The sequence below is a fragment of the Rhamphochromis sp. 'chilingali' genome (assembly GCF_963969265.1).
Source record: "Rhamphochromis sp. 'chilingali' genome assembly, chromosome: 22".
Lineage (NCBI taxonomy): Eukaryota > Metazoa > Chordata > Actinopteri > Cichliformes > Cichlidae > Rhamphochromis > Rhamphochromis sp. 'chilingali'.
Window position 1 is genome coordinate 15,941,650 of NC_137950.1, and position 27,573 is coordinate 15,969,222.

Consider the following 27,573-nt stretch of genomic DNA (forward strand, 5'->3'; position numbering starts at 1 on the left):
TATATATATATATATATATATATATATACACACACACACACACACACACACACACACACACACACACACACATAGTATTTCCCCCCTTTCTGATTTATTTTGTTGTTTTTTCTGCATATTTGTCACACTTACATGTTTCAGATCACAAAAAAATGTTAACACTACACAATAAATACAAAATGCTATTTTCAAATGATGGTTAAGGGAAAAAAAATGACCTTCTGTCCCTTCTTTTAAACCTAATAAGTGATTATTCCCTTGGCAGTGAGAGATAAATTCTGATAAGCGGCAATATGTTTTTCAAGTTGCTTCTTTAGATTTAAGTCTGGACTTTGACTGGGTCACTCCAAAACGTTATTCTTTTGTTGTTGTTTGTTCTTTATGCTGGAGTGTTTACATAACCCCAGTACTCTTGAGTTTCAGTTCAATTCAGTTTTATTTATATTGTGCCAAATCACAATAATAGTTGTCTGAAGATGCTTCATATTGCACGCTAAAGACCCTAAAATAACACAAAGAAAACAGAGAAAACCCCAACAATCATGTGACCCTATGAGCAAGCACTGTGGTACAGTGGGACGGAAAAACTCCCTTTTAACAAGAAGAAACCTCCAGCTGAACCAGGCTCAGGAAGAGGCAACCATCTGCCATAATCAGCTGGGGTTGGGGAGGAAGACAGGAAAAGGGCCAGGATAGTATAAACTGCATTCTGTACTTCCTCTGGCTGGTCTAACGTTAAAATGAATTTGATTGTCTGTAAGATGTAAATGTGAAAAATATGCAAAAACACAAAACTGAGAAGGGGACATATACTTTTTCACGGCACCATATATTTACACAGTACACTAAACATAGTTTATGCAGAGGGCAACTACAAAACATCAATGTTTATCCCTCTATATTGCCAAATGTTCAGCTGTCCTTTTCCATTACTCTACGTCCAATTACGTCCAATAACTGATCAGATTTGTGCATTTAAATGTAAATTTTTAGTCATGCTAAAATATGCAGATTGCAGGAATGTGTGAGTGGGAGTCATACAGAGGTCTTCTTTCTCATCACTGCCGTCTCCACAGTCGTCCTTCTTATTACACAGCACTCCAGCATAGACACAGTAGCCGTTGTCACAGCGGAACCGAGATGGCATCTCACAGGTGATGTTCACTGGTTAAACACAAGCAAATGCGACTTGAGCCCAATGTCTATATCTATGTGTGTGTGTGTGACTTTCATTTAAAAGAAAGTCACATATATATACACACTCACACATCTATCTACCTATCTATATAGATATACATAAAAATAAATAACAAGCTTCTCACAGCATAAGTTGAGTTGCTCATCAGATCTGTCCCCACAGTCATCAATGCCATCACACACCCAGCCTTGGTTCACACAGATGTGGTTCGCACACTGGAACTGGTGCTCAGGGCAGTAACGGCCTCCAGGGTATCGAGTAGCTGGAAAGATCGGAAAAATAAGAGAGATAGTTTGCACATTATTACTAAAATCAGTTGATTTATTTTCCTTTCTTTACCAAGGTCGTGTTTTAAACTGTCTTTCTTAAAGAGATATATCAGTGGAGAAATAAAACCAACCAGCACTGCACACCATTCTGGTCACTGTTTCTCTTAAAGCTGCCCCTTTTCAAAGTTGGTCCACTTCTTTTAACTTTCTTTTTAATGCCACAGTTATTTGAATTATCGCTGGTAACTTTTCTCTGATTTGTGCCGTCTTTGGACATGCTGGTGGGTAGATTTTTCTATTTTCTACAAATATGTTATTACCACTTTCCTTCCACAGCCCTGCTGCTGTTGCTGCTGCTGCTGCTGCATGGCAACCAGAAGAACAAAAACTGACATGTTCCCAGAAATCAAAGGACGACATGCAGAGAAAGCATAGGGGAACCAAGTGATGAGGCAAAAACAGATGGGTCCAAGCGGCAGAGAGTTTTCTTCAATCATCACAGACAATCTGAGATTGCTGGATGCGAGAAGAGCTGAGGGGACTTTTTTTTCTTTCAGTGTATGGTTACATATTTTACAGAGACAAGGATACAGCAATTACTCTGAATTCCCACTGTTACCATTTCAGAGGCGCTTTGGGCAAACAGGAATAAATCCAAGTGTGGAAAGTGAAGACACGGATGGCTTGCAGCTTTCATCAACAGCAAATGAAGCCACCCTGGTTACATTACCTTGGAGGAACATATCAACAGACATACACTCAACAAAAATATAAACGCAACACCTTTGTTACTGCTCCCATTCCCCATGGGATGGACGTAGAGACCTAAAATTCATTCCAGATACACAATATAACCATCCCTCCCAAACAGTGGTCACAAATCAGTCCAAATGTGTGGTAGTGGGCACATCTGCTATATTGAGATAATCCATCCCACCTCACAGGTGTGCCACATCAGGATGCTGATCTGACATCATGAGTAGTGCACAGGTGTACCTCAGACTGCCCACAACAAAAGGCCACCCTGGAATGTGCAGTTTTGTCTCACAGCAAAATGCCACAGATGCCACAAGCAATGAGGGAGCGTGCAATTGGCATGCTGACAGCAGGAATGTCAACCAGATCTGTCGCCCGTGCATTGAATGTTCATTTCTCAACCATAAGCCGTCTCTACAGGCGTTTCAGAGAATATGGCAGCACATCCAACCGGCCTCACAACCGCAGACCTCGTGTAACCACACCAGCCCAGGACCTCCACATCCAGCAGGTTCACCTCCAAGATCGTCTGAGACCAGCCACCCAGACAGCTGCTGGAACAATTGGTTTGCACAACCAAACAATTTCTGCACAAACTGTCAGAAACCATCTCAGGGACGCTCAACTGCATGCCCGTCATCCTCATCGGGGTCTTGACCTGACTCCAGCTCGTCGCCGTAACAGACTTGTGTGGGCAAATGCTCACATTCGATGGCGTCTGGCACGTTGGAGAGGTGTGCGCTTCACGGATGAATCATGGTTCACATTGTTCAGGGCAGATGGGAGCTGAGAATGTCCCAGTTCTTGCATGGCCAGCATACTCACCGGACATGTCACCCATTGAGCATGTTCGGGATGTGCTTGACCGGCGTATACGACAGCGTGTACCAGTTCCCACGAATATCCAACAACCTCGCACAGCCATTGAAGTGGAGTGGACCAACATTCCACAGGCCACAATTGACAATCTGATAGACTCCATGCGACGATGTGTTGCACTGCATGAGGCAAATGGTGGTCACACCAGATACTGACCGGTTCTGGGTCCCCAGACCCCCAATAGCGCAAAAGACTGCACATTCCAAGGTGGCCTTTTGTTGTGGGCAGTCTGAGGTACACCTGTGCACTACTCATGATGTCAGATCAGCATCCTGATGTGGCACACCTGTGAGGTGGGATGGATTATCTCAATATAGCAGATGTGCCCACTACCACACATTTGGACTGATTTGTGACCACTGTTTGGGAGGGATGGTTATATTGTGTATCTGGAATGAATTTTAGGTCTCTACGTCCATCCCATGGGGAATGGGAGCAATAACAAAGGTGTTGCGTTTATATTTTTGTTGAGTGTATCTCTGACTTTAAACTGTTAGCTGAAAGAATACCTTAACGCTCCACCCAAAAGGGTGTTCTGATGGATGGAATGCTTGTATAATTGTCCAACTTTCATATATTCAAATAGCAGTTACAATTTATCTAAGGTATTCTGGATTTAATCTTAATATCTGGGAAAATTGGCATTTACAGGATGCACATAACAAAGACTGGTTTTCAGTCTACAATCAATTTGGAAGCATGTTATGGCTTTATTGGATAATAGTTAACAAAATGACTGGAGAGAAAAGGAAAGAATGCAGGGAAATGACTGCAGTTGATGGTTTGATCTCACTTCCTGGATGACCAGAGCCCTACAGGTGCAAAGTTCAACCACACCAAATTATTCAATGTGTGTTCAAATGTGAAAAAAGGATAAATCTTGTATAGCTACTCTGTGGTTTAATTACTGGGGTAAACTAATATGCAGTTTTAAACCATCTTATTGTGTTTCTCACCTCATTTAAGCTTTAAGCAAAAACTGTATATCCCTGTCTGCTGTTAGACTGTTGTGCCACATTTTCATTCTTTTGAAGCCTTAAAGCCTGAATAATTACCTCACACACATATAAACAGAAAAAAAATAAATAAATAAATCTGCGGGGGCCCAGAGTGCCATTAATTTTCACGCTGTAAACTTACGACAGCTGGTCTCATCTGACAGATCCAGACAGTCGGGTCGGTTGTCGCACTGCAGAATAGCGGGGATACAGTGACCCGAGTCACATTGGAAAGAACCTGGACGACATGTCTGCAACTCTGGAAGAGAGCCAAGATGTTATGTTGATGTGTGTGTTTGCGCCCGTGTGTGTTTTGTTTACGGCTGGATGTAATTTTAAGGAGGCCGAGGAGTTAGCATGAGGAGGAGGCGTCTGCTCACCGCAGTCTCGCTCGTCCGAGTTGTCCCCACAGTCGTTGACATGGTTACACGTCCAGCTTCCGGGAATGCACTGCTCGTTGTCACATCGAAACTCACTTTCAGAGCACGGCCTTGGCTCTAGAGAGAGACACACACACACACGTGTTCAGTATGAGATGTGTGGCCGCTGTGATATGAGGCTTCAAACTACATGAGTAAAAAGCAGTCAGAAGAAACATTTTTAATAAGAAGACATTTTTTGAAACAGATTGCACTGAAAAACGTACGGCAGTTTCTCTCGTCTGAGCTGTCGCCACAGTCATTAGAGCCATCGCACTGCCAGCGGATGGGAATGCAGCGGTGATTGTCACAACGGAAATCTCCCAGAGGGTCACAGGTCACTTCCTCTGTTATAAAGCAGCAGCACAAAAGGTGTTTGAACATGTGGTCATGAGAACATTTTGGGAAATAAGATTTTTAACCTGCTGAAACCAAAGACTTAAAGGTAAAGTGTGTCAATTTTTAGGTTACTTAATAGAATAAAAGAAGGTTGTACTCATAAATATAAATTGATCAGTGTGTTATTACAGCTTCCAACAGATTGATGCATTTTCATAAACTTAGAATTAATCCATTAAAAATACATAGAAGTCGGCGCCAGTTTGTGGAAGCCCCACAATCTTGCAAATAGTGGCCAAGATGTCATCGCGGTCAGGGCTCTGAGACATGGAAATATAAATAAAAGGACGCTTATTTATTCCTGACATTGTCAGTAGACTGCAATCTGTATTCTACTGACATCTGGTGGTGATATCTTATACACTAGCTTTAACTTCATGAGTTTTTAGCCTTTTTAACACAGCTTGATACATTTTCACTAATAAATACTAATTGTGTGTGACCACCTTCTTACAGTGTAATTTCTGTCTATATAGGATGATGCATCTTTGCTATTTGTTTCTACTGTTCTGCATTACACCCATTATTATTTAATCTTTGGAACCGGAGCTTTAAAGTCGTCTACAGCCAAGGCTGAAACGAATAAATATGTTATTTAATGATTGAGTGGTGCAAATGATCTGTAAAGGTATTCAGATTTCTTTTTCTGGATTAGAAACTACAAGCATTGCAGAGCTTGAACTTTTAAAGTACACCACAATATCATCAGATCTTTAGGAACTAATTTAAGATTTTGACACATGTGCAGTATGCAGCTGGTCTGACAGCCCCGACACGTCTGCTGACACATGAGCACTGACCGCAGCCTTCCTCGTCGCTGTTGTCGATGCAGTCGTTTGAGCCGTCGCAGCGGGCCCACTGAGGAATACAGCGGTAGTTTGTCTTGCAGGAGAACTCTGTATCCTCATCGCACTTGTAGTCTGGACCCACTGTGGAGACAAGGCGACAGAGACATCAGGCAAAGGATGGAAGGAAAGTGGTGAGATTAGTAGTAAGATCGAAAATAAAGTCTGCAAGGTGACAAGAGGGTGAGAAATAATGAGGGAGGATGAGTTGAGACAGAGCCAGACAGACAGTAATTAGAAGCAGACGGAAGAGGGGGAGGAGGGATTGACTGTGCAACTTAAATTTAGAAAAATCAACACTACGTGCAGCTTCATTAATTCACCCAGGTTACACCTGCGCTGTGTCTGAATCGATTGTATATCTCTGAAACAGATAAGTCGTTGCTTGATTAAACAGTCGTGCGGTTCTGCAAAGTGCACGGCTATTATCAATTAAGCTGCTCCTTTTGTGCTCATCACAGACAGACATGGGGGAAAGAAAAGGAAATCATGGTTGGCACATATTTAATTCGCGTGACAGTAACACTCACTGCAGACTTCATACGGCTCATCAGATCCATCACCACAGTCGTCCTGGGCATCGCACACATACATTGACGGCACACAGCGGCCGTTTGCACACGTGAACTCTCCCGGTTTGCAGGTCTTCTGGGAGCAAGTCTCCGCATCCTCATCGCTGCCATCTGTACAGTCAACTATTCCATCGCAGTGCCAGGACACAGGAATGCACCTTTTGTTTTTACACTGGAACTGGTTTCCAGCGCAGCGGTGATCGCCTGTGAGGACAGGAAACAGGTTTAACATTGAACCCTCTTCCTGAAAACAGGCTTTCATTTTCAGCAGAAAGAAAGAAAGAAAAAAAAAGAGAAAAAGGAAAAAATAAAGGCCTAAAAGAATCATAGTTAAAAACTTGAATCTGGTAAACGTAAAGTATTTTTTTCTGTTCAATTTTTATTTGATTGAGTTATTTAGAGTTCGTATTCAGGATTCAGGAAACTGTCATACTGCAGAGAGCAGCATCCTCATCTGAGCCATCAGGGCAGTTTTGGTGGCCGTCGCAGAGGAAGCCAGGGTAGGTGCAGTTGCCATCTTGACACTGGAACAGGCCAGCTGAACAGTAGCGAGGTGGGCAGGTCTGAGGTTCATCCGAGCCATCACCACAGTCCGACTGACCATCACACTTCCACCATATCGGAACGCACCTAAGAACAAGAAAATGTACAAAATTTTTTTACCCCTAATGATGGTTAATAAGCAGTACAGTAAAGTATCATGACTTTCTGTCACACTGACTTCTCATTGTCCCCACAGCGGAACTGGGTACTGGAGCAGTCAGCAACACACTGGATCTTAAATCCAACAGCCACACCAATGAAGTGATCGGGACACTCGCAGGTAGCTCGCTGCCCTCCAGGCGCGATCAGACACAGATGACTGCAGGTCAGGTCATGGGACGAGCAAGGGTTCTTACCTGGGGAATAAGACGATTAAATATAAATTATCTTCTGCCGTCCATTGTGATGCCGGGAATATAATAGCACACAGCTGTCATATACTTACTTTGAGGCTGCCTGTAGGGATGGTAGACGTGAATGTCATAGGGGCGATGGGTGTTGTTTCCCATAACTGTACGCTCCTCGCCAGTGTACTTATGAGCTTTTTCCACAGTATGCGTGTTCCAGTCTGTCCAGTAGACCCAGTCCTCAAATAGAGAAACAGCAAATACATGGGGAAGCGAGCCAGCGATGGCCCGGTGCCGATTCTGGCCGTCCATGTCTGCAAAGCTAAGATGCACAGAATAGGGAGGTTTATACACAATGTGATTAATTCACATGTAGAAACATAAAGAGAAATCAATGTTTAGATAATTCAGTGCAACACAGAATAAACGTTCTGTGGGATACTTCATGAACTCACTCCAAAAAGTTAAGGTGGGAATCAGCAAAGAAGATCTTGTTGTTGGTGTAGTCTATAGTTAGAGCATTAGGCCACTCCAGCTTGGTTGTGATAATTGCACTGATATTTGTTCCATCCATGCCAGCTCTGCCGATATATGCTGCGTCACCCCAGTCGGTCCAATACAGCCATCTGGGCAAAAGAGGGCAGGAATGAAGGAATGAGGGATGAGGAAAAGTCGAAGCAAAGGAATGGGAACAACTAAAAACCGGGAGGCAGAAACAACTGCACACGTTTGGTTTTAGAGTCAATCATAGATTTTCTCTGTATGTGTGTGTGCGTGTGTGTGTGTGTGTCTGTGTGTGTGTGTGTGTGAATACCCATATTTAGGGTTAACAGCCACAGCACGAGGTCTGGTGATAACGTAGGTGTGATTTCTATCTGTAAAGTGTCCCGACAGCAGTTTCTTCTGGTAGCGCCCATCCAGCTCCATCACATGAACTGAGCTGTAATACCTGTCCACCCAGTACAACTTCCTGCAGGAGACAGGAAGGAGAAAAATTAAATAAATATATAAATTAAAAAGATGTTGTTTGTGAAACACATAGATGCAAAGTTAATAAAAATTACCCCATTCATATTCTCTTTTTCTTTATTTTATATATGGAAGTGTGCGTGTGTGTGTTTACTCAGGATGTATTTTGTGCTCTGAGAGCGATTTGCTAGTTATAAAAACTAAAATAGGAGTACATGTGCAAACAATTGTTTTCCAATTGTGCGAATCACTTCTTGTTACTTAATGACCTAAATACTTATATGTAACAGATTATTATCTATTAGGTTTCTCCTGTTTTACAAACCTGCCAACCCAGTCCAGCGCCAGGCCTTCAGCTCCTCCTATATCGTTGCTCACCAGCGTCTCCCTGTCGCTCCCATCGAAGCGCATCCTCTCAATCTTTCCTGCCCCTACATCCAGCCAGTACAGCCTCTTCTCATAGTGATCAAATTCTAATGCCACCACATTTGTCAGGCCCTGCAGGACTATGCTCAACTGTAACCCGTCAGTGGTCAAATTGCGGATGTAGTAGCGATTGGTATACAAGAGGTATGGGTTGATGCCGCTGTTCTGACGGCAGGTACGTCCATCCGGTTCGCGGATGTACCCTGGGGCGCATTTGCAGTGGTATGAGCCAAAACTGTTCTCGCAGATCTGGCTGCAGACGGCGGGTGTGCTGACACACTCGTCGAGGTCCTCGCAGGCTTTGCCATCTGGCATGAGCTGGTAGCCTGGGTTGCAGGAACAGTAATAACCGGTGAGGGTGTCAGTGCAGATTTGGGCGCACTTGTGGACTGCTGGGTTGAGACACTCATTAATTCCTAAAGAGAATAAAGAAAAAGTGAGAAGCTGAGCAAAGACAGAATATGGATGAGGTTTTAAGACCTGCAGCAAAAATACAGGTAACAAGAGCACTCAAAGAGCACAACTCTGCATGAAGGGCAAGAGCTATACTAAAACTCTGATGGTTTATCATAGTGAAATTGTATAATTTTGTATTGAAACAAGAATGTTTTAAAAGAGCTCAAACAATGACAGTGCTTATGTTTTCCACTGACTAATATATTGCTTTAAAATGTGGAGATTAACCAATGGAATCTCAAATGAGCCTTTTTCCTCATTTGTGTCACCCTGACCTTTGACTCATGACTTTAAAGTATTGTGTACTAAAATTGTGTATTTTATTATCTTTGCCCACATGATTGGAGGTGATTGGAGGTGATTGACTGAAATCTTTGGTTTCTATAAACTGTAAAAAAAATTCGATTCAATTTAAATTAACTTTTGGTGCAAACATTGAAGGTCAAGATTGGCCTGCTTAGCCAACCCAGGTACTCACGTCCCCCAAGGCCCTCTATATTATTGTACAGTTTAAGGACAATCCATAAAACATTTTCACAGATATTCATATTTGACGTGACCTCTGATTTTCACCAAAATTAAATCATCCTGAGCTGTTTTTTGTGTCTACTGTCACAAAATCTGCAAATGTGTATCTTGAAAACTGTGGATGTTGGACTGCTAACAAACAAACAGACAGACAGACAAATACGTCTCATTACATACTCCATCTTTTCAGAATAAATCATCAGTATTTATAATATGTAGCACAAAGAAACCTGTATAAATATACATATATTTATAAAAGCAAACATTTTCATAAAATATGAAAGCACATAGGCTTGGTCTGATTGACAAATATACTTTTTGTGACACCTTATCTTTTTTCATTAAATATACTTTAACCATATGCATGTGAAGATTTGTGCAACCAAAGTTTCTTTTAGATGCTGTATGACAAGGAAATACAGTTCATAAATTCTATCAAAAATGTCCCACAGTTTTCCATATTTGTTTGCCTCTTACCGCAGCCTTTTTCATCACTGTCGTCCTGACAGTCCTTCTGTCCATTGCACACCTTATTGGAATCGATGCACTCTCCCGACTTGCACATGTACTGTTGAGGAGAGCAGGTGGGCTGAGGCGTGAGGCACAAGCTGTCCGCCTCGTCCGAACCATCCAAACAGTCGTTCTGTCCGTCGCAGATGTAGAAAGAGTAGATGCAGGCTCCGTTACTGCAGGTGAACTGGTTGCTGCTGCAGGTATCATACGTACAGCGCAACTCATCGCTGCCATCTCCGCAGTCATTCACGCGATCACAGCTACAGAAGAGTAGTGATTAATTACTTGCCTGACAATAGAATTTGTCTCGAGACCAGTAAACGCATCTCTACTTTTATTCAATCACACATGTGCCACACTTACTGGAAGGGGATGAGGATGCAAAGCCCGTTGGCGCAGGCAAACTCATTCATGTGGCAGGTCCGGTTGGGACAGTTCTGGAGCTCATCAGCTGCATTGGCACAGTCTTTCTCCCCATCACACACAAAGCTTAAAGGCACACAGCGTGGATGGCCCGGGTACCAGGTCGGACAGGTGAACTGGTCAGAACTACAGGTTCGTTGGCCTCCAGGTGACAATATGATATTAAAAAGCAAAATTGATGAAAGTGTGTGAGAATGCTAACCTGAGATTATATAAACGAATCAAAATATTGAGAAGCCTAACGCTGCACAAATAATGACGACATATCTAACTGGTGTCTCACCACACTCCAGCTCAGGAGCCTCGTCACTGTTATCCCAGCAGTCATTGTTGCCATCGCACACCAGTGACTCAGGGACGCAGTTTCCATTGGTACAAGTGAAATGGTTTGGACTGCATGTTCTGATTATATCTTCTGCACAGTAGAAAACACAGAATCACATTTTAATGACGATGGGAAGTGTGAACTGAAAGAGAAAAAAAGGGCTGGCTTGCTTCATACAAGTGTGTCTTCCTTATGCAAAACACGAGTCACTATGGAAACTCACATCAAACCTAAAGTATAAAAGTCTTTGAATTTAAGTTAGCTGCACTAATGTTGAGCACTCACCACAAGAGGGAGGTTCATCTGTCCCATCAGTGCAGTCTTTGATGGAGTCACATACCCAAGTCTGAGGGATACACTTTCCTACATCACAACGGAACTGATCGGGAGCACATGTACGCCCCGCTGTAACACACATAAGCGCAAGTTTGCATAGATTTACATCTTTATTGATGTGCAGTTCAAATCAGCTGAAGCTACATTCTTTGACTCAGCTCACCACAGAAGAGAGGATTCTCATCACTGTTGTCTCCACAGTTGTTAAAGCCGTCACATAGGTTTCCAGGGTAGATGCAGATGTTGGTGTTGTCACACTTGATCTGGCCATTGGGACATGTACGATCAGCTGGAGAGATGTTGTAAAGACACCAGATCGGATCATTCACCCAAGGCCACTGGCAGCCCTTTGACACTACATACGTAACATTATTTATAACATTATTATTTAGCAATATAGAATCATTTTAGGTGTGAGTACGGGCACAGTATTTGACTTGAAATTGTCCAACTTTAGTTTCTGGGGAGGAACGGATGGAGAAAACAGTGACTTCAATCTCATCTTTTTTTTATTTTTTTCTGTGTTTGCAGTAACCATCTCATTGTTTAACATAATCAAATCTTAAGCCCAACAATTAGTCTCGTCATTACTCACGGCAGTTGATTTCGTCGGAGGTAGCGTTGTCCCGACAGTCGTTGTAGCCATCACAGACAAAGCTGGCGCTGATGCAGCGTCCGTTAGCGCAGGTGAACTCGGTAGCAGGGTTACATGTGGGGAAGGGGCAGCCCTGTTCATCACTGTTGTCACCACAGTCATTTGTGTAGTCACAGGTGTAGCTGAGTGGGACGCAGCGCCCATTGTCGCAGGTGAAGTCTGTGGCTGAGCAGGTGTGAAAGGCTGGGGAAGGGTTAAAAGAAACATGAAGGCTTTTGCAGATGTTGGTATAGCTGTTTGCTTCTTGGCTGGCTAAGTTTGTCTGTTTAAATAAGACAATTTGAAAAAAAATGTCCGGATTTCTCACCACAAACTCTCTCGAGCTCATCACTGTTATCGTGGCAGTCATTGTAGCCATCACACTTCCAGCGTGCTAAGATACAGTTACCATTGAGACAGGTAAACTGATCTGCCTGACAGCGTTTCCCCGTGTCTTGTATACAGTCTTTGCCATTGTTTGCCAGATACCAGTTCCCCTCATGAGGACACTGGCACTCAGGGCCGACGGGACCTGAAAAACCACAGGTAACACAGATACCTGAGGTAAGATTCCTTGTATATTTGCTGTCTTTTTCCTGTTGTCTATTACACAACTTAAGGTGGGATTTGGTGCCTTTTTGTGCATCAAAAAGCCTGCTCTTACCAGAAACACAGACATGACTGCAGCCACCGTTGAACTGCTGACAGAAGCTGGAGCAAATCTCCTGCTTTGATTCAGCATGAACGTGAATGTCTTTTGGTAGGTACTCCAGATTCTGGGCTAGCACTGTAAAGCCAGAGCCATCATTCTTACTAGCCCTGAAGACACCTCTTTCAGTCCAGTCGGTCCAGAAGATATCCTGCTTGTAGACAGTTATACCAAATGGATAGCTGAGCCCTTGCATGATCACTTCTCGATTCTCACCAGTCAGGGTCGACCGCTCAATCTTGTCTCTGTAGAAAGAAATTTAAAAAAAGAAAAGAAAATCTGCTGCATAATCTGTCTCTCTCCTAATTTTTAATTTATATGAGAATAACTAGACATACTGTGAAACATCGACCCAGTAGAGCATCCTCTCCTCATAGTCTATAGACAGTCCGTTGGGTGATGTCAGACCCGTGCTGATGATGACAGTCCGGAAGCTTCCACCCAGTGTTGCCCTCTCAATCTTAGCTGGAGATCCCCAGTCAGTCCAATATAAGTAACTGGAAAGTGAGAAGCATCAGACAGAGTAATAAGAGGGAGCTCAAAGCTATACTTGATAGCATGTTTAATATCTGAAAGTCATCTTCAATCTTTGGACATTTGAGAATATTAGTTTGCTTTTACCCATAGCATGGATCAACAACGATGCCTTTGGGCCAGTTTGCAGGGGCTATGATTGACCGGTTACCTCCATCTACTCCGATCGACTGGACATTACGTTTAAAGTAGTCGGTGAAGTAAAGACGCTTGTTTATCCAGTCAAATGCCAAACCCTCTGGATTGTCCAAATCTAAGCAGCATTTAGAGGATTTGAAATTAAATAAAGTCACAAATGAGAAAAATGAAATGATGAATGTGAAGAGTGATAATGCTTAACTCACTTGAGATGATAGTGACAGGGGGGCTGGTGACAGATGTTGTGGTGATGTAGCCAATCCTGCTCCGACCTATCCCGACATACTGCATGAAGAAAATTCGTTTCTCTCGGAAGTCATAATCCAGGCCCATTACGCCATTGCCCAAGGTCACAGTTGGATAGGGTAGACTATGATCCGTTGGGTCTAACCTCTGGCTATTTAGCGTGTAGCCTGTGGAGAAAACTAAGAACTCATCCGGTTCATAACCACATGATACTCCATTACCAAGAAGTGTCCCGTGGGCACAAGCGCATTTAGGTCCTTGCTTGTCTGGAATGGCAAAGCAGAGCTGCTGGCAGCGTCCGTTGTCTTCGTGGCATGGGTTAAATCCTACCAGATTGGCAGATGTAGGCTGGACATGTGCGTCAAAGATGGTGACGTCCATCAGCTCATCGAGATTGTCTCGGATTACCTGGTAACACCAAAAGTTGTTATTTCTTTGTCAGATAGCATAGGCATAGCACAAGTGAAGAATGATTGTTAAATGCCCACAACTAATTCCAACTGCTATCACAAAAAGTATGCCAATTTTTTGCTCGCTGTTAGCTCAAACTTTCTCTTACAATACTACAGACAGAAAAACGGTTCTTATGTACCCAAGCTAAATTTGACGAGCACTATTATATTATATTATGTTATATTATAGCTTAACTATTAAGCAAGTAAACCAAAAACTGACATCAGATGTATTTAATTTCCAGATTCTTAAAAGAGGATTTTCTGTTTACCTGTACTTTATATTATTGTAAGCTATCACTGGAGAGAATGACAGCTAAAACTACAACTGTGTGCTAAATTAGGCAAATTCAATGTTCACCTCTGGCTGGTCGGTATTGGCTGGGTCCTTACTGGCTTGGAAGAGCTTTCCAAGCCTTTTATCCACCCACAGAATGTAGTTTCCTAATATAGCTAGTCCCATTGGAGATGGATACCGGCTCCCATACCGAATAATCTGCCTCTCTGTGCCGTCTATGGCCATGCGTGAGATCATATCAAGAACATCATCTGTCCAGTAGAGGAAGTTATTACTGTAATCAACTGTTAGGCCACGAGGTGACGCTAAGCTCTCTGATGCCAACACTGTGCGGTTTGTGCCATCCAGCAAGGCCCGCTCAATCTTCGGTGTCTGACCAGCATCAGTCCAAAAGAGGTAGCGAAGTTTAGGGCTGACAGCCACATCCCGGGGCTGATCCTCAGAGGACTTAATGAGAATCATTCGGAAGGTCGTGTTGATGGCCATCACCTCCAGGTAGGTTTCGGTTTTATGAGCATTGGTGAAATACAAGTTATCTGAAAAAGTAAATAGAGAAATTCTACATTATTTTTGTAGATTCTTTACATTTTACATTAATGCTAGTGGAGGTGGATGGATAAAATTGTTGGTGGATGTTGCCACATACTTGCAATCCAGTCAACAGCCAGACCCTGAATGCCTCTTACGCCAACTCCTGTAGGGAGAACTCTGGTGTAATGCCCTCCATCAGTTCTGGCTTTGAAAATACCCTTGTATGTGGAGTAGGTGCTGTTCTCAGTCCAGTACACATAGCCAGATTTAATGTGGGCATCCACCTTATCATGAATGACATATGATGCTGAGAAAAATATCAGAGAGGAACTTGGGTTAACGGAAAGTTGATGATTATAATCTATGCTATATAATATGAAAACAGGTTTGAACTTCATATTTCACAACAATAAGAAGCCAACATACATCCGCCAACAGGCACCATAGCTTCAGAGTGGTCAGAGCTGTTTACGTGGAAGCCACGGATATATGAGCGAGTGGAGACAACGGCGAAAGATTCATACTCTTGGCAGCTGGAGCCATCTGGAGATGGGTGAAACCCTGTAGTGCAGGCACAGGTCTTCTTATTGTCGGGTTTGGGCAAACAGAGGTGCGGACAGCCGCCGTTGTTGGAGCTGCAGGCATTAGTGGTTCCTGCTGAGTCTGAGGTGGAAAAGACAGGGTGGCGAAGGCCAGCGTTACTGGATGCCCATATTTGACTGGAGAATAAGAATTTATACCAGATCTCCTGACATGAAAAGGGTTTGACTGATATTATACAAGTAATTTTTGTGTTGTGCCGAATCTGTGACTTTCAGCAAGAGAAAATCTTTGATCATATAAACTAAGTTTGGACTTTTTTTTTCTTTTAATTAAACCTGCTTCCCAATATCCTCACATACTTGTCTTCTTCGTATTCTGCGATCTATCTCAAACACAGAGGTGACGCACCCTTTTTTGTCAGGAGTCCTAGACTTAAATGCATCTTAACATAGACAAAGACATAGATGTAGACTTGATTTACACAGTGGGGAAATTCACTTGTTCCAGCAGCACAAAGAACAGGAACAAAAAGTGAATTAGAGATATATTAGAAAAAGTGAAAAGTGAAAAAAAAAATGAGTAAGAGAATAGAAAAAAGGCCAAAATATAGTACTACGTACAGATATGTTCAATAAAAAAACCCCCACAAACATAGACAGTATTGTATATTCTAGTATGCACACACAAGTGAAATCTCCCAAAATGAAAGATCATTTACTTTTTGTGAAAAACAAGAAAATGTTATGAGCAAAACACAAAAAGCTAGATTCAGAAAAAGAAATAAAATTAGCCCTAAATATCATTCCCTCAGTCACTGGCTGGTATTAATTGTTATATAATCTAACCAGTCTGCATGAGAACACCAAAAACCCAAAGAACGGACACTTCTGTAGTTATTTGAAAGACACTTGATTCACATACTGTCTCTTGCATGCACTTTGAGACCATGGAGGCCAGACATGCCGCTCCTCATCACCACCATATTGGCGCCAGTGTCCTTCTCCACCCTCTCAATGACCTCATAGTCCAGGTCAGTGTAGTAGAGGTAATTTTGGTAAATAGTCAGCCCCCATGGATGGGACAGACTGCTGACCACTGTCACACGGCTTGCCCCGTCCATAGTGCCACGCTCAATCTGGGAAAATAAGAACGAACTGAAAATATTAAAGTGATCACATTTCTAGTTAAAGTCTACATATTAAACAGGTAACTTGTACTCACCACCCCTGTGCCAGCCACGCCCCAGTACAGTTTCATGGTGGAGATGTCAGCAGTGATGAACCCTATGTTAGCCATGCTGCCTGTGTAGAGGTTCACAAGGTTGCTGCCATCCATGTCAGCGCTGGCGACCTTTGGAGGAACTCCACTGTCCGACCCCTTGTCTGACCAAAATAACTTTCTGTGGATGGAAAGGTTAAACATGACAAGTGATGTGATCTCAGCGAGTCATACCGCCAACTTCTCCTCCCATTCAGTCAAACGTCACACCTATGCGCAAGATTTGCTGCTGGTGCCACACTAATGCTGATAGGTAACAGGATGTTAAAGTCCAAAAAACAGAGATTTCTTAGATTTTACGCTAAAAAAGTTACATTAGGTTAGTTTCACTAAAATGGAAAAATATTCTAATATCATGAAATAAAAAAATCATGTAGACATTCAGTTAAATGACGTCTTGGACCAAGTTACTGTTTTAATTGGGTTATATATGTCACAGGAAGCAAAAGTGAGGGGAATATATTGCCAACATATTCACCAGCCAACTATTGTCTTCTTAATGGTAATGAGGGTGCTGTGTGCTGTGTACTATCTACACTAACTAAAACTAAATAGCGCTGATCAAGGTAATTATATGTATTTATTAATTTTTATGAACATGTGATTTACCCTCGGGCTGGATCCAGCACAATTCCAATGGGCTCTCCTACTCCCTCTGGTTTTCCGTTAGAGGTGATAAGGATCTTCCTGTAATGCTCACTTCCATCAACACGGATAACCTAAGTGCGACATTGTATTTTATTTACGTCTACTAAAAAAAAAAATCCCCCAATAAATAATAAATGCAAAAGAACAAAAGGCAAATCATAACCTGCAATCAAAAAGATACAAAACCTCTGAGTTAACCATGCATAGCATTTTTAATTGTAGGTTGTTGTAATAATTTGCTAAACTAAACTTCTTCAAGTAACAAAAATTTGAAAATATATCAATTTAATAAATAATAAAAATAAAAATAAAATAAAATAGTAATATACCACAATAATATCCAACAAAAAAGGAAAAAAAAGGAAATGAGTATATTTGATTTGGGGTATTTTTGGTAATTAAACACAACATCATGACGACATCTGTATTTAATCTTTTTTGCCACGGTGTTTTCTGATCTCTTCTAATTCAAGTGTTGTTTACTTGTTTGCAGGTACAAGTGAGCCTAGGCATGACAGCATCTTATCAGTAATTGATAATCAAATGATTCTGTGTCTCACTATGCTTACTTCAATGGTTTTGGCAGTGGGATTGGTGTAATACATTATTCGGCCTATCCAGTCAAAAGCCAGACCGGCCGGTGAGCCCATGAAAGCAGCTGGAGCAAACTGAGTTTTGTTTGTTCCGTCGGTTTTCACTCTCCAAATCGAATCCTAGCATGAGAACAAAAGAGTCAATTAATTTAAAATAATTATTCAGAATCTGCAGGTACTATTGATGTGCACTGATCTCATTTTTCTTCTGTTTTAAACTTATTCAAATTTAAAATGAAATACAATTTCCTTCCTAATATAATGAATTGATTGTAATAAGACATCTTAGAATCTATGCATGTTTCACACTCAAATCTATTGCATGTTATAAAACTCTTTCCGCCTCTTCAGTTTAAGACCTCCACTCACAGTGCTCTGCACCCAATAGACAAACTGCTCCTGATCATCAAAGTCAATATCCTGCCCCTGGCTGATGCCAGACACTGGGGTCATTGCATTGTTGGAAGGGTCTGTGGGATCCAGGGGAATGCCAAAAATCACAGTATCCCTAACCACCATTAAGAAGGGAGTCTCATCTAGAAATGAATGGAGAAGAACAAAGAGATGCACAGTTGTAGGAGAGATTTTTTTTTAGCAAAACATTTACAAAAGGAATATTAACCATGAGCAGAAAACTCATTACTGACACTGATTTGTATTCAGCACTGTTAAATTCTGCGAACAGTGAGTCAGAGAAAGGTGTAAAACCAAAATTACCTTTAACACAGGTGCGCTTGTCAGCATCCAGCTTCCAACCTGATTGGCAGTGGCAGGTGTAGTACCTGGGTCTCAGTGTTGACAGCAGGCACAGCTGAGTGCACAGGTGTTCGCTGCATGGGTTGATGGCTAAACACAAAAGCGCAGAGTCACTTTCAGCCTTGAAATCGGATTCATTAAACTATCACACTGGTATCATTAAAATAAGAATTTAGTGAACAAACAGATGACAAATGAAAGGAACAAGCTGAGCCTTCCACGCTCACAGTGAAGGGATCTGGTGCCTCTGGGAGCATTTTGCTGGCATGATTTGATCCACCTATTTTCTTTAGGGTATCAAAATTGTGCCCCAGGGGACCAGAACTGATAAGGACCTCCTCCATATCCATTCATACTACCCCAAAGTAACCAAGTAATACATAAACATTTACATGACAGAAAGTTGTTGTTTATTCACTATTTACAATATAAATTTCTACTTTTATAGTGGGTTCACAATAGAAAGGAAAAAAGAACATTCTCTGTGAAGAGTTAAACTTTGTTTAACTATTACAGTAGAGCATCACTGTAGTGTGTGTGTGAAACTCATGTACTCAGTTATTATAGACATCAACACATTTTAATACACTTCTTAAAGCTACAAGTATCCAAGTAAGATTTGTTTTTTATTTGAAAACTACCTGTGGGTTGTTTGATGGGATGAGCCATCACAATGCCCATGGGCTGGTAGACATTGTTCATGTGAGTAGTGATGTTGCCACCATGGAACTTGTTGGTACTCATCACCTTGCTGGTATAATGTTCTGACCAGTATATGGTGTCTTCAAAGATGGTCATACCATATGGGTGCTGGAGAACCTGGTGTTAGACACACAAAGGATAAAAACTTTTTGTGAACAATGATTATATTTTAAACGTAACACTCATTGTATTTGAATGGTTTATGCCAGTAACCTCCAATAACAGACATGATAACACCCCTGGCTTTAATGCATGTGGTGAGGAGTGACACCAAATTGTCTCAGTTCTCTAAACAGTGTTGAAAAATGATTAAAAGGGTATAAACTTTAAACAAGTAGTAAATATTTCCTCCTTATAATGAAAAACAGGAAAAACTAAACTTACCACATCGCTTGCCATAACCTGATATCGGTTGTTTCCATTATAGTCACAGTAGTCAATATATCTGAGATAGGCATCTGCAAAGTAGACTCTTTGTGTGGTGTAGTCCAGGGCCAAGCCATTGGGCCAGTAGATCTTAGTGCTGACGATGACTTTTCTCATGGTTCCATCCATGCTGGCCTGCTCAATCCTGGGGTTCTGGCCCCAGTCTGACCAGAACATCAGGTTGGTACTGGCATGAATGAGAAAGACAGAGAGGTCAATGATGTACTTCTTGAGTATGGTAAAAAAGGGTGAAAATGTATTTATAAAGGGCATTTTGCTTAACTATTAAATTAAATAATGTAATACTAGCATAACATCCATGTAACTTGAGTGTACTTACTGGTTACGGGGGTCCAAAACCAATCCACGGGGGTTGGTAATATTTCTACTCATGAGGACCTTGCGATAACGACCATCCAGAGTGGAAACCTCAATGTTCTCCATGACAGAGTCTGTCCAATACAGATTCCGACCAACCCAGTCGACAGCAATACTCTCTGTTACCATCAGACCAGATGAGAACACCTAAAACAACAGGGACATATTGAGCACTCACAAAATTAAACCGTTCATTTAAATGTTGAGATTATAAAGCAAGAAACTCTGTTGTTAGCCTTACCGCTTGTTTGCCAGTGCCGTTCTGGTAGGCACTCCATATCTTTTTCTCTTTGGTATCAGCCCAGTAGATTTTGGAAGTGACACTGTCAAAGTCTACAGTCACAATACTTAAACCGGTGATCACTGGACTCATCAGGGGTGGTCTTATGTTGACTCGGTTGGCAATGATCTGGCTACGTTTGGCAAGCAAAAGCACAGCTGCACTTGGGTCTAAAGATGGAAAAAGAGCTTGTTGGTCACTGAAAGAACTGTAGTATCTTTATAAGTATCTATATAAGTTACACAGTTCCTGTATTGTGTTGCTTGTTGCTTACTCGTAGCTTTGCAGGTCCGTCCATCTGGCTCTAGGAGGTAACCATCAGAACAGTGGCACCTGAAGCTTCCTCTTTCATTGTAGCACTGCTGGCTGCAGAAACCAGGAACCACACACTCGTTGATGTCATCGCAGGTCTTTGAGTCATTGAGGAGCTGATATCCTGGTGGACAGGTGCATTCAGCCCCAAATGGGCCTTGAATACAACTGTCGCTGCAGCCCCCGTTGCTGAGTGAACAGTCATCTTCATCTACAGGAGTTAGTAATATAATGTATTAGTAATATAATGCATTTGTGTCTTAAATTCTAGTACATTTGTCATTTTGTCTTACTTATACCAGTTTTTAAGTAATATAAAGCATTTTAGCTATCCTTAATTTCTTTTCTTTTTATGTCCATTTAGAGATTTAAATGTTATACACAATGCATTTAACTCACTGCAGATAGGTGACTCATCTGCTCCATTGGGACAGTCCCTTTGGCCGTCACACACCTTGTCCTGGTCGATGCACACCTCACTGATCGGACACAGCCACTGTCCGGAGGGGCAAGTAAACGGAGGGGTGGGGCAGTTCAGTTCATCACTCATGTCCCGGCAGTCATTTTCGCCATCACACAACCAACTCATTGGAATGCATATCTTGTTGGCGCATTGGAAGTAGTTGGATCTACAGGTGACAGGTGGGCAGGAGTTGTGTTCATCAGACCCATCCTCGCAATCTGAGTGACCATCACACTCCCACTCATCTGGTACGCAGAAACCGTCGCTCTGGCACTGAAACTCATCATCGTGGCAGAGGCCTGGACCTCGGGTGGCTGGAGTTGTCAAAGAAAATAAATAAATAAATAACTAAAACTTCATTGACTTTCTCTGATAAATTTGAGCAGAGAGTGGAATTCCCAATCTATAATTATACAAAACATTATTCTGTGCAGGTAACATACGGCAGCCTTGTTCATCAGAATGATCCCTGCAGTCAAACACTCCATCACACCGATAACTTGAATAGACACACTGGTCCCCACTGGCACAGGCAAACTCAAAGGAGGAACAGGAAAACTCTTAAAACACAAAGGAAACAGAAAACAAAGAAAAGACGAGTAAACTTTTATGGCACAACAACAAACATATGTTCAATATGCCAACTACAATCAGTGGCTTGCAGCTTTTTGCTGCCATCAAACTAGTTGCATTAAATATACGATATTGCTCCAAAGATCTAAAAAAATTACTAAAACATGGATGATTTTCCAGATACGTACCACAATCTTTCTCATCAGAGCCATCCAAGCAGTCTTGGTCTCCATCACAAACATAGAAGCTACTGATGCAGCGATGATCGGGACACAAGAAGTAGTTTGGAGGGCATGTGGTGATGGTTGAATCTGATAATCACAAACAGAGCTCATTTATTTATTTATTTTTAAACATGTATGTTAATATGTAATAACATAATAGCTGTATGTGCAGCAATTCAAGAAGACTTGTGGGATCTGTGCTTACTGCAGTTGTGCTCATCAGAGCCATCCCCACAGTCATTTTCACCGTCGCACACCCATTTTGCAGAGATGCATCTGTTGTTGTTGCAGGTGAAGTAGCCGGATGAACAGCTGGTAGGGACACGAGTGGGACAGTTAATCTCATCTGAGCCGTCTCCGCAGTCGTCCATGCCATCACAGCGCCAACTGGCATAGATGCAATGCTTGTTGTTGCAGGTGAAGGCGTACGGAGAGCAGGTCGCTCCTGATAAAGATAAATGAGGCGATCAGTTGGATTACTTAAAAATATCTTCTTACACTAACTCCTAAGCATGTGTGTTTTTCTTTTTCATTCACCTGAATCTGTGCAGTTGGCCTCATCAGTCTGATCTATGCAGTCAACAATCCCATCACAGCGGTCAGAGTTAGGTCGGCAACGTCCTTCGTCACACTCGAAAGAGTAGTCCCCGCAGATGTTGTCAGGTGGAGGAACGGAATCGTCCTTGATGCAGTCCCTCTGATTTGACTGAAGTTTCATACCATATGGACAGCCACACACTCGACCAAAGTTGGGAGTTGGAAAACAGAAGTGGCTGCAGTGTCCATTTGGCAGCATGTTACATCGGCTATTGAAGGCTGTCAGAAAGATCACAGAGAAGAAGTCAGTAGGGTCCTCGATTGCTTTATCACTGCTCATGTGTTGTCTTGACCCAGGAGATCATTTACTTCCTACCGCCACTCAAAACTCCAAAGTCCTGGTCCTACAGCACTAAACTGCACCTCTAAGCACTTTCCAGAATCCAGTGTCTTTCTTTGGATAAACTTACTGCTGTGGAGGTCAGCTGTATAGGCCTTGATATTCATGATGCCGGTGATTCCTTGTCTGACCATAATGTTCCCACCACCGTCCCTCTTCCTCATCTCGAATATAGCACTGGTCCTTGTATCAGACACATACAGGTAGTCTACAAGATAGATATTGCTGCGTTACAAGCAGTTGCATATGTAACTAAAATACATTAAATGTTATAAATGTGATTTAGTGGTTGTTACAAGCTGGTAGAGTGGGTCAGCTACCAATCACAAGGTCGGTGGATCAATCAGTTCCTGTATCCTCCAGCTATGTGTCAAAGTATTCTTGAGCAAGAAACTGAAACCTGATTTGTCCCGATGCATCCATTGGAGTGTAAATGCATGTGCTCTTGGGCATAGATAAAAGCACTGCTTGATTGTGTATTTGTTTTGGTAAGTGAGATTTGCAGTAGAAAGTACTTTGAATACTAAATTGAGTAGAAAAGTGCTATGTAAGTTCCAGTCCATTTACCAATTCCATTTTTGGAATTGGGGAATATCGAATAGATGCATACTGTAGAAGCCAGAAGGTAATCAAATAACAATAATAAGGCTAACCTTGGTTTCCTTAAGAGCTTGCTTATGGTGAGTATGGTGTGTTTGTGTTTTGTGCAGTATTCTGAATGAGTGTACAGTTGAATTAACCTGTATAAACTGTCAAAGAGTAGGGCTGAGTGATCTGGCCGATGTTGGTAAATGTCTGTCTGTCACTTCCTTCAACATCAATGTGGCCAATCTGATCAAGAAGGGTATCGACCCAGTACAGCCTGTTATTCCTGTCAAAGAGAAATCCACAAAGAAGAAGTGTAGCTGAGTCATACAATATACTGTTTATTATTCCTTAAATGGAGCCAAGCAGGTATTCTCATAACTGACATAGTTGACCACTCTACTTACATATAGTCAACAGCAAGCCCAAATGGCCATCCCAGTGTTGTGTTGACAAGAGGGACAGCATTGCTGCCATCAGTGAAGCCTCTCATTATTACTGCTGGACGATACCAGTCAGACCAGAACAAGTAGCTGTGGAGAAATGTTTGGTGAAGTAATGCAGTAGACTACAGTGAATAATGATAATTGTTATCCTGAATATAAAGGGTGGAGGCCCATGTGATGGCTGTGGTTTAGGAAGTAGTAGTGTAGAGTAGTGAGTATAGTAAAAGTGGTTTGAATAGACAGCATTTTTCTATGATCAGAAAAATCGGAATAAAAAAATATTCATTACCATTTATTGTGTTTAATTTCCTTCCTGTGTCTACAAACTAAAACCTGCTCAGGCAAAGTATCTTTCAGGAGTTATTTGTGATAAATCTGATAACTCACCCAGCACTAGGATGCACTGCAATTCCCTTTGGGTTCCCTAATCCCGTCACAATGTCTCGTCTGGACTTGTCTGTGACTCTGAAGGCTACCACTGAGCTGTAGGTGCTTGTGGTCCAAAACAAAACTTTTGAGGTCCAGTCATATGCCATGGCATCAACTATCCCCACTCTGTAGCCTGTCAAAATCTGCTGAACTGAGATTGGATAAATATAATAGGTGAGATCGCTTTGATTAAACACTGTAACTATATCAAGGTTAGGTTATAAAACTCAGCACCCTAAGTGCCACTTTCTTTTTTTTTTACCCAAGTCAAAAACTCACCACTGCCATTGAGGTTCGACTTATAGATGAGGCCTTTGGACCTGTCGTTGTAGAAAACAGTCCCCTCATTGCCGTCAAACTCCATTGCAGAGCCAGAAAAAGACGCCCCGAGGCCTGTGAGGGGCAGAGTGATGTCCTCCTGCGTGGACAGATTCAGTGGGATTCCCCGCACCGCCAGTGAGGAGGCCACCAGCAAGTAGTCCTTCACCTCTGCACAAAAAATTAGTGCCAGGGCTTATTATCATATAAACTTGCTGTTTAAATGATATATTAAAAAAAAACTTAAAATTCCCAGATCTAGCTTACCAGAAAGGATTGTAATTTTTTAAATTGTCAGCACATTATTATACATTTCATTAACTATTTTTTTAACCCAGAACAGAAACACGTATATAAACACATGTATAAGAGAAGGGTAAGGTCGTTTTACAAATTAGATAAACTTACTGAAGCAGGACCGAAGGTCCGAATGGAGGTCATAGCCATGGCGACACTTACAGCGGAAGCCCAAACCATCATTGTCAGTGCGGTGACTTAAGACACAAATTTGCTCACAGCCACCATTGTTTCTCCCACAAGGGTTCTTCACTGCATTACAAGACAGATGTCATCATTTTATGACATCACTCAGTGTAGTATGTAGCTCTTATAGATAACAAAGAATTTTCTTTTTGTGATAAGATAAAAATTTGTTCACAACACAGTTGGTAGATTTTTTTAGTCGAGTAAGCAGTTCACGATATCTGGAGAAATACATTTTTAATATTTTATTTTTTACCATAAATTAAGAGGCATCTTGTTACATTATATTCAAGGGAAAGCAGACATTTTAAAGTTGTTTTCCTCAGACTGAATGTGACTGAATCTCCTTACCCAGAGGCTGCATGAGAGGGTGGGAGACGACAACATGGCCTGGCCGGTTCGCGGCACGATAGAGGAGGGTTGGGTTGCTGCCATTGAAGCGATTTGATCTGATCACACCCATCTTGCTCCAGTCAGTGAAGAATACGTGGTTTTCAAATAAAGCAATTCCAAAAGGATGTGGCGACTGTGTTCCACCATTGAGGACTAATTTTCTATGTGAAACAAGTACGCCTTAGAAAGAACATCAAGGAGGATACAACTGAAGGAGGTCAACAATTTATTTCTAATGTAACCTTTACCTGTCCAAACCGCTGTACGTGACAGTCTCCACTGTGTCAAAGTGGCTGTCAGACCAGTAGACCCTCTGGGTGATGATATCAAGGGTAATTCCTGTTGGCGTGCCGAGCCTGCTCTTTACCAGCTCGAAACGATTGCTGCCATCCATGAAGGCACGTTCGAGCTTAGACTGCACATTGTTACCACCCATGTCTGTGAAGAACATGTAGCTACAAACCAAAAAAAAAAAAAAATGTAAAAGGATGTTATATGAGTTATATGAGCAAAACTCAGGTGAACTCAAAGACTCTTGGACATCCAATCTTTTACACTCAAATTATCTTCAACTCACAAAATTATGATGTTTATCAAACTTTTTTCCTGACACTGAATTTGTAGATGAAAAAATTGCCAGTAATTCAAAAACTAATGCCCAAACCTAAACTCATATTTCAATCTTTTTGTGATTATAAAACCACGTCATTTATTTAAACTCACCCTACTGTTGGGTCCAGGGCGAGGCCATGAGGAGTCCGCAGGTTTTCAGCCACCAGCGTCACTCGATTTCCTCCATCAAAGTCACACACATCAATGCGCTCCACCCTGGCCTCCAGTACATAAAGTTTGAGGTTGATCCAATCAACTGCAATATTCTGGACGCTGTGAACCGAATTATTCAGAATTGCCTTAATGTCGCCTCCGTAATAGTTGGCGGAATAAACCTGGCAAAAGAATTTCAAAGTTTTGGATTAATGTTTGTTGTATAAAAAATAACAATAAAACATAATCAAGAACTTCATCAGACATTAAATTCAAACTGACTTTTTTGGTATAAGTATCACTCCAGAAGACTTTGTCATTGTGCCAGCTGTAGGCGACTGCCACTGCTAAACCTTTTCCCTGGGATGGCACCAGAATCCTGACAATGCGCCCGTGCAGATCAGCTATCATCACATCACCCCCATTGGTGAAAATTAGCTGTGGCAGCCCAGCTGAAAAACACAAATAACAGACACGAGAAAATGTAACCATTGATGTAATTGCAAACAAAATATGAGGAAAAGAATGATATTTGAAGATCGTTGTCACTCAGCTGGACTGTAAACAATAATGTCTTTTTAATTTAATGATTTCAGTCTCATCTTTTAAACAGCAAAATTAAACACAGGTACCATGACATGTGTGCACTCTCTGTACCTGACACATTTGCTCTGCAAACATGACCTTGCTCCAAGACGTATCCATCAGCACAGCTGCAGTGGTGTGTGCCAGGACGATCCTCACACAGCTGGTCACAGATGCCCCAGATCTGACAGTCATTGTAGTCTGGGCAACAGAACAAACAGCCATGTTTTGGATGTATAATGTGAGGGACATTATAGTAAGAGTCTACACAAATGATTTGCAGCTAGAACACACTGAAATTACACAGTTTATGCTTCCTCAAAGCTCTGTGCTTTTTCCAGGACGCAAAACACAAGTTGCTAAAACTGTGTGTGCTGTCGATGTCTGATTCAATTTTAACACTGCCACACATAGAGACGATGTTTTTAGGGAAAAAATACATATAAAAGAACTCACCTACACACGACCGACTGTCATTGGCTACAATGAAGCCATCAGGGCAGTAGCATGCACCACCCTGAGGAGATGGGTGGCAGTAGAACTCACAGCTCAAGGCTGAGCACCTTTCCAGGCCTGTGAGTCAACATCACAGAAATGAACATCATGGACAAATGTAAACAACGGTAAAAGTGTAAAATTAATCCTATTCTAAGAAGCTTGGATGCCAGGACGTTATTGGTATCGTAATAAGCTTTATAGGCCTGAAAATGACC

General features: G+C 41.9%; 1 protein-coding gene across 1 annotated transcript in view; it reads right to left on the bottom strand.

Annotated features, from left to right (window-relative positions):
* Window positions 1-27,573, bottom strand: part of lrp2b (low density lipoprotein receptor-related protein 2b) — a gene marked incomplete at its 5' end in the record, with an annotated part of 43,788 nt that overhangs the window by 11,086 nt on the left and 5,129 nt on the right. Inside the window, 55 exons of the mRNA XM_080872605.1 lie at window positions 1,042-1,164; window positions 1,323-1,460; window positions 4,243-4,359; window positions 4,481-4,597; window positions 4,747-4,866; window positions 5,719-5,847; window positions 6,294-6,539; window positions 6,769-6,965; window positions 7,057-7,234; window positions 7,324-7,547; window positions 7,681-7,851; window positions 8,040-8,195; window positions 8,520-9,036; window positions 10,082-10,377; window positions 10,481-10,682; window positions 10,824-10,955; window positions 11,151-11,270; window positions 11,365-11,490; window positions 11,797-12,039; window positions 12,164-12,367; window positions 12,500-12,789; window positions 12,883-13,041; window positions 13,166-13,331; window positions 13,423-13,870; window positions 14,276-14,748; window positions 14,859-15,050; window positions 15,170-15,406; window positions 16,208-16,421; window positions 16,508-16,685; window positions 17,174-17,283; window positions 17,782-17,925; window positions 18,175-18,341; window positions 18,523-18,651; window positions 19,203-19,380; window positions 19,648-19,876; window positions 20,030-20,214; window positions 20,309-20,517; window positions 20,622-20,870; window positions 21,059-21,436; window positions 21,566-21,682; window positions 21,884-22,006; window positions 22,125-22,364; window positions 22,457-22,735; window positions 22,927-23,064; window positions 23,597-23,727; window positions 23,849-23,974; window positions 24,275-24,467; window positions 24,596-24,805; window positions 25,043-25,183; window positions 25,469-25,671; window positions 25,759-25,965; window positions 26,234-26,457; window positions 26,558-26,727; window positions 26,933-27,061; window positions 27,317-27,433. Of these exons, the coding sequence (XP_080728731.1) occupies window positions 1,042-1,164; window positions 1,323-1,460; window positions 4,243-4,359; window positions 4,481-4,597; window positions 4,747-4,866; window positions 5,719-5,847; window positions 6,294-6,539; window positions 6,769-6,965; window positions 7,057-7,234; window positions 7,324-7,547; window positions 7,681-7,851; window positions 8,040-8,195; window positions 8,520-9,036; window positions 10,082-10,377; window positions 10,481-10,682; window positions 10,824-10,955; window positions 11,151-11,270; window positions 11,365-11,490; window positions 11,797-12,039; window positions 12,164-12,367; window positions 12,500-12,789; window positions 12,883-13,041; window positions 13,166-13,331; window positions 13,423-13,870; window positions 14,276-14,748; window positions 14,859-15,050; window positions 15,170-15,406; window positions 16,208-16,421; window positions 16,508-16,685; window positions 17,174-17,283; window positions 17,782-17,925; window positions 18,175-18,341; window positions 18,523-18,651; window positions 19,203-19,380; window positions 19,648-19,876; window positions 20,030-20,214; window positions 20,309-20,517; window positions 20,622-20,870; window positions 21,059-21,436; window positions 21,566-21,682; window positions 21,884-22,006; window positions 22,125-22,364; window positions 22,457-22,735; window positions 22,927-23,064; window positions 23,597-23,727; window positions 23,849-23,974; window positions 24,275-24,467; window positions 24,596-24,805; window positions 25,043-25,183; window positions 25,469-25,671; window positions 25,759-25,965; window positions 26,234-26,457; window positions 26,558-26,727; window positions 26,933-27,061; window positions 27,317-27,433 (10,839 nt within the window). The remainder of the gene's footprint in view (window positions 1-1,041; window positions 1,165-1,322; window positions 1,461-4,242; window positions 4,360-4,480; window positions 4,598-4,746; window positions 4,867-5,718; window positions 5,848-6,293; window positions 6,540-6,768; window positions 6,966-7,056; window positions 7,235-7,323; window positions 7,548-7,680; window positions 7,852-8,039; window positions 8,196-8,519; window positions 9,037-10,081; window positions 10,378-10,480; window positions 10,683-10,823; window positions 10,956-11,150; window positions 11,271-11,364; window positions 11,491-11,796; window positions 12,040-12,163; window positions 12,368-12,499; window positions 12,790-12,882; window positions 13,042-13,165; window positions 13,332-13,422; window positions 13,871-14,275; window positions 14,749-14,858; window positions 15,051-15,169; window positions 15,407-16,207; window positions 16,422-16,507; window positions 16,686-17,173; window positions 17,284-17,781; window positions 17,926-18,174; window positions 18,342-18,522; window positions 18,652-19,202; window positions 19,381-19,647; window positions 19,877-20,029; window positions 20,215-20,308; window positions 20,518-20,621; window positions 20,871-21,058; window positions 21,437-21,565; window positions 21,683-21,883; window positions 22,007-22,124; window positions 22,365-22,456; window positions 22,736-22,926; window positions 23,065-23,596; window positions 23,728-23,848; window positions 23,975-24,274; window positions 24,468-24,595; window positions 24,806-25,042; window positions 25,184-25,468; window positions 25,672-25,758; window positions 25,966-26,233; window positions 26,458-26,557; window positions 26,728-26,932; window positions 27,062-27,316; window positions 27,434-27,573) is intronic.